Raw genomic sequence first — 12,512 nt, 5'->3', positions numbered from 1 at the left:
GGACTGTGTCATGTGATTTCATTGCATTATGTCATGCCTTATGTTTCGTTACCTTGCATCACATGCTGTGTGATAAGATAAGATGAGATAAACTCAAAGGGAAATTCAGGTAGACTTATACGTAATCAGTCAGTCAGTAGTCGTCACCCTAAGGTGCTGTAGAGCCTGATGACAGTGGGGATGAAGGATCTCCTGCTGCTTCTCTGCTCCATCAGGATGTTGTGAAGGGGACGGTCAGTGATTTCCAGGATGGTTCTCTACCTTTGTCTGTGAGCATCTCTCCACCACAGCCTCCAGTGAGTCCAGCCTCATTCCAGTCACTGAACCAGCTTTTCAGCACCAGTTTGTCCAGCTGCCTTGTATCCTGCTGCTTTATGCTGCCTCCCCAGCAGACTGCAGCTTCAAACAGCACACTGGCCACTTGTCGTGGTCCTTTTATTATAATCCAGACTCATGTTGATAATGTAGATTATTGGTATTGGTCCCACAGTGCTTTATATAAAGGAGCAGTCTCTTACATGAAGGTCTGTTATTGAAACACATTATTTCGCACTGACAAACAGGGTTGTTGAATAATTCCAGCATAACTTTAAAGGGTAATTCCCCCAATTTTAATCACACACTTCAGTTAATGGGTCAAAGTGAGTGAATAGCGGTTTAAAGTCTTTTGAGACTAGAATGAGAACAACTTGAAAATACCAGTTTTATAAACTGAAGGTGTGGCACTTGTGGAGTTCCAGTTGCACTATGGGAAATGTAGGATCCATTGTTGATTGTGCTTGACCCATACCTAGGGATTAAAGGTCGGGATATCTGAACTTGCACTTTGTTCTTTGATGGTGTTTGTTTCTTCTTAGCTGTTTCTGCTAAACTACACTCCACAACCCAACACACTCTTCCTCCTCCTCCTCTTCATCACCCCCACCCTCTGTGGGCCAATCAGGGAGCCACAATATGCAAATGTGGTTGTGAGAATGTCCTATTTCTTTATAAATAGCTGAGTGTGTGATGAGGAGGAGGTGTGTACAGTAAACAGAAACCGCTCTCTGATGTTGGACCAAGTTTTATTTTCTGTGTTTGATTTCACTCAAGACTTTTTGAACAGTTAAAGTAGAAAAACGAAGCATGAAACACATCACTCAAAAAAAAAAAAAACTGCCCAGAGGCTGCACAGAGGAGCTTTAATTAAACCCTGAGATTAGATTATTATTTATTAACCGTAACCTGTTTATGAGAAAGTGAAAGTTCAAGCGAGTCACTGACGGATATATAGAAATCTAATATGAGACAGACGCAAAATAAACTCACCTGTTTTCTGTTCCTCCTCAGTTCGTATCGTCAGGAGTCGACAGTGGTGCGACATGACTCCGTGTTTGGACGACGAAGGTTGTGATCTCCTGGTCAATCAGTCGGGCTGGACCTGCACGCAGCCTGGAGGCCGAGTCAAGACCACCACGGTGAGCAATGAATTTCAACACGTTCGGTCTGATTTGTGACTGTTGTGTAACTGGATCCTCAAGTCCATTTGTTATCAAAGTGTTTCTGTAACTTAGAACAACTAAATAACCTTGTTAGATCCAGTCAGTTCTTAGATCAGGGGACGCTCAGGTGTTTCCCATCATGCCCTCAGGTCTTGCAGTCTGTAGGTCTATGATCTTCTGAGGTTATTGTTGAGCTGAGAGTGAGCCAGACAGAAAATCAACCTTCACAGTGTCAACACTGATTTCTGGCTCATCTCATGAAACTATTTAAATGGACCTTTAAATGGCACCATGTGCTGCACATGGGACCAAATGTGGTTTAACCTGTAACAGAGGAGCTTATATAAATATATATATATATGTTTATATAAAACATCCAAATCTTTGATTCAGTGGTGACTGTTATTTTAAGGATTTTAAATACTTTCTTTCTTTGTGTTTACCGTATTTTCTGGACTATAGACCGCACAGGAATATTATTTGCTTTTAGCAAAAACTTATAGTCTGGAAAATACGGTAATTTCATTTTAGATCATTTTTAATTTTAGTGTTTTTTTATTATTATTATTATTATTATTTCTGTTTCATTTGTTTAGTTGTTAATAGAATGACTAAATATTTAACTTGTATATTGTGGCTCAAACCAAACAGGCCTGAATATGGTAAAGACACAAAATGATTGGATTGACCTGTGACACATATATTGGTTATCACATCACCTGTTCTGTTCCCAGTATAAACCAAAGAACCCTGCACACAAACAAAATGCGTTTCTTGTTTGCTTATGACAGAACAATCTCCACTCAAGCTGTTTTTTTCTGGAGCTTACATTGTCTTCATCCGTTATAACTGTGATATTTCTACAGCTCAACATCACAAATCACAAATTTTTATTTGTCCATCCTTGATTTGGATAAAGAACAACATGGAAAAATGCAAAATTGGTTGTTTCCTCTTTTTGCAGCGTGTTGAGCTCTCAGGGCCATTGTTCAGTACAACACACACTTTAAAACAAAACAAACACACTTTAGAGAATCAAAGAAAACAATGAGGGAGAGAAGGACAAAGAAGAGGCCAGGACTCCTGAAGGACGAGGATCCAGACATTTGACTCAGGGCCTGGCAGGACAATGGTCCAGCACAGACATTTTTCCCACTTGGATAATTAAACTAACTGTTATTTTCAGCCTTTTCCAGTCTGAACTTTGCATATTAGAGAAACTTGTATGTAAAGCTGATTAGAAACCCTCTAAAGTGTATATACAGTGAGGAAATCAGTTTTCTCCAGGAAAAATTGAGTTTCTTTAATCCCCTGCTCATTACAGAAATCAGGTTTCCAGTTTGCATGTGGTCTAAGAAAAGAGATTAGTGCAGAAAGACTATTAAGCCTTGGTGTCTGCTGTCAGAGCTGAGAGTTTCCTGTGAGTGTCTGAAAGCTGACGTGCTGCGTCGTGCATCCTCCTGGTTATTTGGGCGTTCTGGTTGGTCGGTCTGAGTCCGGTCACTTCCCTGCCTGAGTTACAAAGTCTGTCAAATCGCAGCCGACTTCGTCCAGTTAGAAACCTCTCTCCTGTCTGTCCGGTCTGAGAGCTTTTGCTCCACTGGGAACGTGTTGTTTTAAAGATGGACGGCAGAGCGAGCGGCGGATCGTTGGAGCGTCGCCTCTCGGCCTCCTGAGGACGCAGACGGGCAGAGAAACTGCACTGCAACAATTCAGGACATCTGAAATCAGACATATTTGGGGGTTTTCAGTCTTTGCTGACTGACTCTAATTGAATGTGACTTTGTACACAATAATATCCACATGTTAAAAAACAGTAAAGGCAGTAGTTAAAGGTTAAGAGTGCGGGTTTATGCAATAGACTTGATGGATAAATCTAACGTGCCTTTTCTTGAATCTAGACATAAAAATCCCTTAATTAACAAATCCACGCATGAACCCACCGATAAATCCCCTAAAAGCCCCAACTCTTATTTTAAATGAATAATTCATGTTGATTCAGTGAAGATATTCTGAATGTTAAAGGCGTGAATGACCTAAAAGATGCCAGACAGGATGATTTTCTCTTCTTCCAATGGCTGGATCTCATCCTGCTCTGATAGAAGCAACATTTCAACATCATTTAGTTGAAAGGTGGCAGCGTGTTGTTCCATCAAGAAAATCTCTCTTTTTTTAAAGCAGCTTCACACAAACAAGCTCCTCTGCTAATGAAGGACAGCAGATCTGGAAAGCAAATTAAATTACAGAGACGCAGCAGTGGAGTGGGCGAACCGCCACAAGACTCCACCGTGTACACGAGGAGAGGAGCCGGCGTTCATTAAAACTCAGAAAGCAGGATCAGAGGAACAGATGACATTCACTCAGCCTTGGGGGGTTTAACGCTTACAGGGCCATGCAGAAAACACAGAAGATTTAATGGGGAAGCTTTTTAAAAAATACAGCTGTTGTTTTACATGGATCCACTTTTTAACACCACTGGCCCACTTGTACCCTGGACCCCTCTGAAGGTTTCTCTCACATCGGTGTGATTCTGGTCGGTCCCAGACTGCGAAAGAGGCTGAAATCTTTGGCTGATGGTTCTGGATCTGTCAGACAATCTTTTAATGTGGCTACTGCTGTGCCCCACCACCACCGTTTTCTGCTCGACTTCACTAATTAATGTAATAACAGCATCAAAATTCCTTTTGACAAATGGCTTCATGTGTTTTAGACAACACTTTCTCCAAAAATATCTTTTTGAATGTTGAAACTGAACATATTGCGATCTGTATCTGCCCAGTCGTCTTCCTGCAGCCATATGGGGTGTTTATCTCCTTCCATATATAACTCACATTGTGCTTGTGTGAATATTTTGTGGGAATGTGAAATAAATGTAGGTTTCCTGGGGAACTTGCCTGTTTTAATGTGCAGAAAAACCCTCATTTTGTTTCTGTTTTGTCCTGCAGATGTGCCCAATTTGGGTTGGACATGCACACTTAGCATCTTTTCCTGTAATTTGCACCAAACTACATGACTCTTTCAAGAAATGATTAGGAAATAATGGAGCAGGTGGAGCAGCTCTCACAGCCGACTCAGACAGAAATAAAACCTTTCCTGTTAGCGTAGTCCAAGAAGAAACAGCTTAAGGAGGGCGAAGTTTAAAACGCACCTGTGTGTTTCGGCACCGGACTGTAATCTCTCTGGAGGTTTTAAACATCTATAGGCTCCGAGGATATTAAAAACAGGTTCATAGCTCTCTTTAATATTTGAAGAAGCCTCAGGTTTGCAATATTAATGAGACAATTTCTGGCTTGTTTTTGCTTTGGAAGTGAAATAAATAGAAACGGAGCTCATTCTTTCTCATCACCAGCTGCAATTCATCATAAAGCAATTACACTAGTTTCCAGTTTACTCCCAGCTGCAGAAAACACACACACACACACACACACACACACACACGCTCTGATAAGTGAAGGCTTTGTTTGCTGTTGGAGAGCAGTGATGTGAGTTAAAGTGATGTGTAACGAACGACAGGGGGAAGCTCATTTCTCTCATCATTTCTGTCGCTCTGATTTAATTTCTTTTCTCCTTCTAAAACGTGGGCTTCTCTCCTCAGAGCCTCTGATCTGCTTCTTGCTCTTCATTTGTTTATGGGCTTTGACATGAGTTTGAGCTAAGTCTGTGTGTTGACATAAAAAGAACTACATCGCGTTGTTTCTCCACTAGTTAATGATCTTATTTGCAGCTATTTTTATGTTTATTTAACGTTTGCTGTAATTTCAAACATTGGCAGCCTTCATCATTTATTTTTATAGGCAAAATTGTGCTTTAAAATGAGGTTTCCTTCAGCTTTGATAACTCTTTGATAACGATGTGCAGCGTCTCTGCCTGAAGCTTTGATCCCTGCAAATGTGAATATGTGTGGTTGCATGTATCAGTGTGCAGGAGAACTTGGGAGAGAGTAAATGAGTAAAAATTAGTTGTAGAGGTTATTACTGGTGCTGCTGGAGAGTCAAGTTTCTCTAATCTCCAATTACAGAAAGCAGCTGAAGCCTTGTTGGCTTGTTTACAGGCTAATAAAGCACAGAGAGGACATCAGCACTGTATAAACTGCTGCTGTGTGGCTGTGCTGTGCAGCATTATAAGACAGAGATGAGTCAGATTTATCACATAAAAGGTGAATTCAAAGCAGTGCAACATAAACAAGTACTAAATAGACTTTCAGGTATTAGATAATAGGGGAAAATAAGGCTTTTGTGAAATGACCAGACACTGGCGGAGCAGACTGGTGAAGGTGAGCGTGTGCAGGGGGGTGAAAAATGAGTAAAGCTGAATCAGAGATGTTAATATTGTTCACTGGTGTGGAAAATGGCAAACACATAAATAAATGTATTTAGCACTGAGTTGATGAAATTATGCCTTAAATGGTGATTGTCTCTTTCCAAAATATAATGTAATACCTTGTATTTCACTATAACAAACTATAAAAGGCCCTGTGACTGGAGAAAACCAGTCACAATTCCAAAACCTTCCAAGAATCCTACAACACCCAGGATGCATTGCGCCCGCTGCATCCCAGTGTCTCACCCATTGTAGTTAACACCAGCTTCCTCTTAAGGAGAGCTGAGCTGTAATGGACGAGCATTGGATCTTCTTTTTTCTAGACTAGGCTTTAGTCATCATGGTGTCCAGGCTGGAGCTTCCAAAGATCCCTGTTATTCACTGAGACAAACAGCTGACACACAGGAGTCTGGATGGAAAACTGGAAAACTCAAGTCTGCCTTTGAGCGACTGGTGCAGGAATGTGAAGCTGTGATTCCTGATCTGATGTGAATGAAAACTGGAAGATTCCCCTGGAAGCTTCAGCAGCAGCTCAGATCTGAATCATCATCCTGAATGTTTCCATGTTTGTTAGTGTTCAGAGCTTAATCACTGCGTATTTTTTCTACCTCTGAATGTGTACGGGGGAGATTTTTAGTCCACCTGACAGAAAACAAGGTGAAGATGAGCTGCCATTCGTTCTTGTTCTAAAGACAATTTGGATTTTCTCTCACTGAATTTGCATCAGGCTGTGTTCAAAGATAATAGTTGTCCTCTGCAAGGAGAATTGGATTTCTGTCCGACTGAGCAGACTGTGATTTGCTCCTCTCGCTTTTTCTCCCTGAAACTAAATTGAAAGTACCTGCAAGTTTCAAACCTCAATAATACAGACACATACAGACACATACAGACACATACAGACACATACAGACACATACAGACACATACAGACACAAACAGACACATACAGACACATACAGACACATACAGACACATACAGACACATACAGACACATACAGACACACACAGACACACACAGACACAAACAGACACATACAGACACATACAGACATACAGACACATACAGACACATACAGACATACAGACACATACAGACACATACAGACACATACAGACACACACAGACACACAGACACATACAGACACATACAGACACATACAGACATACAGACACATACAGACACATACAGACACATACAGACACATACAGACACAAACAGACACATACAGACACATACAGACATACAGACACATACAGACACATACAGACACATACAGACACACACAGACACACACAGACACAGACACATACAGACATACAGACACATACAGATATACAGACATACAGACACATACAGACACATACAGACACATACAGACACATACAGACACATACAGACACATACAGACATACAGACACATACAGACACATACAGACACATACAGACATACAGACACATACAGACACATACAGACACATACAGACACATACAGACACATACAGACACATACAGACATACAGACACATACAGACACATACAGACACATACAGACACATACAGACATACAGACACATACAGACACATACAGACATACAGACACATACAGACACATACAGACATACAGACACATACAGACACATACAGACACATACAGGCATACAGACACATACAGACACAAACAGACATACAGACACATACAGACACATACAGACACATACAGACACATACAGACACATACAGACACATACAGACACATACAGACATACAGACACATACAGACACATACAGACACATACAGACACATACAGGCATACAGACACATACAGACACAAGACACAACAGACATACAGACACATACAGACACAAACAGACATACAGACACATACAGACACATACAGACACATACAGACACATACAGACACAAACAGACACATACAGACACATACAGACATACAGACACATATAGACACATACAGACACATACAGACACATACAGACACATACAGACACATACAGGCATACAGACACATACAGACACAAACAGACACATACAGACACATACAGACACATACAGACACATACAGACACATACAGACACATACAGACACTACAGAACAAACACACACAAACAGACACATACAGACACAAACAGACACATACAGACACATACAGACACATACAGACAAACAGACACATACAGACACATACAGACATACAGACACAAACAGACACATACAGACACATACAGACACAAACAGACATACAGACACATACAGACACATACAGACATACAGACACATACAGACACATACAGACATACAGACACATACAGACATACAGACACATACAGACATACAGACACATACAGACATACAGACACATACAGACACATACAGACACATACAGACACATACAGACACATACAGACACATACAGACACAAACAGACACATACAGACACATACAGACACAAACAGACACATACAGACATACAGACACATACAGACATACAGACACATACAGACATACAGAAACATACAGACATACAGACACATGCAGACATACAGACACATACAGACACATACAGACACATACAGACACATACAGACACATACAGACATACAGACACATACAGACATACAGACACATACAGACACATACAGACATACAGACACATACAGACACATACAGACACATACAGACACATACAGACATACAGACACATACAGACATACAGACACATACAGACACATACAGACACATACAGACATACAGACATACAGACACATACAGACATACAGACACATACAGACATACAGACATACAGACATACAGATACATACAGACACATACAAACAGGTAAAAAATAAACTGCAGGTGCAGTGAGTCACAAATGAGTTCTGCTTCTGCTGCGATTTCTGATTATACCTTTACAAAGGCAAATTACACCTCTGCTCCATGGACTGTAATGACCATGTGCGAATGCTGGAAATTAAATGTTGAATATGTACAGCTGCTCCAAGCCGAACAGCACGCTGCAGTTTTAACCTCTTCACCTCCACCTGAAAACCGAAAACACCTGTTCATCTCACACTCGCGCTGTTCAAACTCCCAAGACTTCATTTCAAATTCTAGTCAACATCCCAAAGTGTCAAGATGCCAAACCTGACAGGCTGAAAGAACATTTTATTAACTTTTAACTGTCTTAAGGGAAAAGTTAAGGAGATTATTACATTAAATTATTTAAACATTTTTTAAAACAAATAAACAAAACTTTTAATTCTGTAAGTTCAGCAACTTCACACCAAACATGTTCAAGCAGTTTTGCTGAAAAAGTTAGAAAATGATTGACAGGATCAATGAGTCTGGTCACCTCCCCCGAGTTTGTACCGAACCCCAAAACAGGAGCAGCAAAACTTCAACATCTGGAACTAAAAACATGTTTTATAAGTTGTGGAAACTTGTTTTTGGTTCCACCATTTATCATTTTAAAAACATACAGGACAAGTGATTACGCAGCACAAAGATGAGGACAAACAGCAGCTTTAAAATACGCCATGTACGTGTATGTATGTACATGTATACATGTAAAAATAAAGTGTGTATCAGATGATGGATACAGGGTTGGTTAAATCAAACCCTGTTAAAAATCCAAAATATTGTTTTGGTGTTTGTGCAAACATGGAGGTCAGCAGTAGTGTTGAAAATGATGAATGTACAGCACATCCAATATGATACTGCTCCCTTCAAAAAAATAGACAAAAACAGTCTACAAGTATTACAAAGGAATCAATTTGCAGACAAACAGTGAAATAACATCAGCAGGAACACAGAATAATTCATTTCTAGACATAACCAAACAGAAAACACCAACTAATAATAATAAAAACAGCCTGTGTGGTGTGTTATTAATATTATTTATTCGATCAGTCTCCTTCAGTGTGAACTCAGAACATCAGCCCAGTATTAAAAGCTTCGATCAGACAAACAACAGAAACAACTGGACGTCATGAGATGATGTCGCTCCTCGTCCCCCGACACCACATGAACAGCTGGGCCCACACGCTTCAGACCTGCGCTCTGATTGGCCCAACGGCCCAATGGGATCAATTATAGTAAGATGATGAAAACGAAACACCTGACACACGTCACTTTGTCTTCTCCCGCTGGGAGGGAGTTTTAAATTCACAGCCAGGTGTTTATACAAACCGATACCAGAGCTGAGGATGAGCACAGGAATCAACCACAGATTCCCAGAAGAAATAATCGAGAAATAAATCCATTAATGAGCTTAATAACTACTCAGGATGTCTCTGGAGCTCTTCTCCATTTTATGGGATATTGGCACGAATTGTTAAAATGCTTCTAATTGTAATCCTGAAAGTAGGAACTAAAATGTGCCAGTCTGGAAAGTTCTGTCCAGTTCAGAGTGAAGTCCCGCTCTTGAGTCCAGGCCTGGAGCTCAGATAGAAGCAGATCTGAAATTTTCCACACACACACCTTCACGTCCATGTTTAATCAGCCGTGAGAGGATCAGTGTTCAGGGACGGTCTGAATGCTGATGCTGCTTCTGAGTGATGTTCTCAGCGTAATCCAACTCGTCCTTGTCTGACTGCTCCGTCTTTTTTAGGATTCCAGCTGCAGTCAAACATGAGGCACATGAATAATTCAGAGGTGAGCAGCTCATAGTGTTGCTGCTGCCGCCTGCCGCTTCTTCTTCATGTGAGTCTTCACCTGGAAACAATTACAGTCAGCTCTGCATCCGTGGAGCAGTGTCGCCACTCGTCCCCAGAGCTTCATGTCTCAGAGCTTCAGCAGGACATGTCCACACGCTGTGAGACGCAAAGTCTGTGACCTAAACACCAAAGCAAATCACACTGTGCCTGAAATCTAAAGAAAACTTTATTTGCTCAGTTGTAGCTCCTTTAATTTCTATATCGGGACACTTTCTGCTCTTTCATTATACTAAGTCCGGTGATATTTACATTTAGGCAACAAATCAGTGTTTCCTCCTGTTCGCAAAAACCGCAGTCACCAGCTGTTTCAGAAAAGTATAACCTTTTTTGAAACCAAACATTTGTGAGCTGATTTTACATCTTCAGTAGGAGCCAGTGGGCTCAGAGCCGGAGCTGGAAGATTTACTGGGCTTGTTACGTCCTCCCTCTGTGCCTCTAACATGCAGAGACGTGTTCTACTATAAATTCTCCTCCTGTCGCTGACTCTGTTCAGTTTGAGTTCTTTAATTGGCCAAAGGCCTGTGTGGGTTTTTAATTCTCTGGTCTCTGTGAGGCTCATTTATCCTAATGAAGCCCAGCCGAGTCGCTCAAATCGAGACACTCGCTGACACCAGCTGGAAGGAAAACAGGAGTTAGATTCAAACAGAGACTGAACCTAATCAGCAACTTTGTTTTTATGCTTTATTTTTCCTTATAGTGCTCATTGTTATATGTAGTATTGCACTTATCAACATTTATTGCACCTATTCTGTTGGGCAGCAGCTGTACTGGCAATATTTATGTATTTTATTTGGCATCGACTGGTTGTGATGGTTTCCCTCCCTAACGCTGCTCCTTTCTGTCCTCCAGGTCTCTTGACAGGGTCGACCAGGACACACGATCCCCAGAGAAAGAACGGTTCCCATCGTCCATCGTCCGTCATCGCTGAGCGGAGCATCCGCTGCCGCCACAGCTGCTGGCGACCAATCACGAGCCGTTACCAGTGCCCGGGGGTGAGGCGTCAACACTCCCAACTGCAGCCTGATTTTCTTTCAATGAAGAAATGCACTCAGTTTATTTTCCAGGGGATTTGAAAATCAGGATTATGATGAGCCGCTGGATCGATTTCTTTTTCTTGGCACAGACCAAAGATGAACAGAGCCAGCGATGAGACATTTTAGGGGCACAGAGACTTTCAGGAGCCGCTGCAGTGCCACATTCATGTAAAGAAATGAACACATCGTGGTGTCATAAGTGATTTAACTGAGCAAAATTATATTGTATATGAGTTAATGATAAAACTTGTGTCTGTATGACGAGAGACAAAGCTGTTGATGTTTTCTGTTGGGACAGTCCAGATGTTTGTACGCTGAGCATCAGTCTGGTGGAGAAGGTGAAATGCATGGTGGGTATTTTTTAATAAGAATATGAAACTACAGTAAATCAGAGCGAGAATGTCGTTTTTTTTTGGACTTTTTGGAAACGAGACAATACTGAATGACCATCGGACAATAAAATTGATCTTAAACTAAATGTCAGTTTTTCTTTTGGCTAAAAATTGATGTGATTTTCAACATGAAAATGTTTTTTTTAGTCTCACTGACTGCTTTTTTTTTTTTTTTTTTTTGAGTCAGTCGGCCCCAGAACTGAAGCACGAATAAAAAACACATGATAATTGATTTTAATTCAGATATAAATAACAGAATATCTTTAAATCATGACTCAGTGTCGGTCCATTGCTCACGCTGGTCCGGACTAAAATATAGAACCAGAACTTTGGTTTGTTACTGAAAACTTGTCAAACTAATGACATATTATCCGTCTCAGCTGTACTTTGTGTTTAGTGCTAATGATTACATATTAGCATGCTAACATGCTAACCTAAGATGGTAAACAGGGTGAAAATACCTGCTTAGCGTTAATATGTTAGCATTATTGTTGTTAGCATATTAGCATGTAGCTCAGAGTACTCCTGTGACCAAATTAGCCACCGG

At 40.8% G+C, this 12,512-nt stretch overlaps 1 protein-coding gene across 1 annotated transcript in view; it reads left to right on the top strand.

Annotated features, from left to right (window-relative positions):
• Positions 1 to 12,056, top strand: part of LOC113133592 (chemokine-like protein TAFA-5) — a 28,410-nt gene extending 16,354 nt beyond the window's left edge. Inside the window, exons 3-4 of the mRNA XM_026312502.1 lie at positions 1,330 to 1,457; positions 11,389 to 12,056. Coding sequence (XP_026168287.1) covers positions 1,330 to 1,457; positions 11,389 to 11,397 — 137 coding nt within the window. The 3' untranslated portion in view covers positions 11,398 to 12,056. The remainder of the gene's footprint in view (positions 1 to 1,329; positions 1,458 to 11,388) is intronic.
• Positions 12,057 to 12,512: the final 456 nt, after the last annotated feature.

The sequence above is a fragment of the Mastacembelus armatus genome, chromosome 6, assembly GCF_900324485.2.
Source record: "Mastacembelus armatus chromosome 6, fMasArm1.2, whole genome shotgun sequence".
NCBI classification, from domain to species: domain Eukaryota; kingdom Metazoa; phylum Chordata; class Actinopteri; order Synbranchiformes; family Mastacembelidae; genus Mastacembelus; species Mastacembelus armatus.
This window is presented reverse-complemented; position numbering and strand designations above follow the sequence as displayed.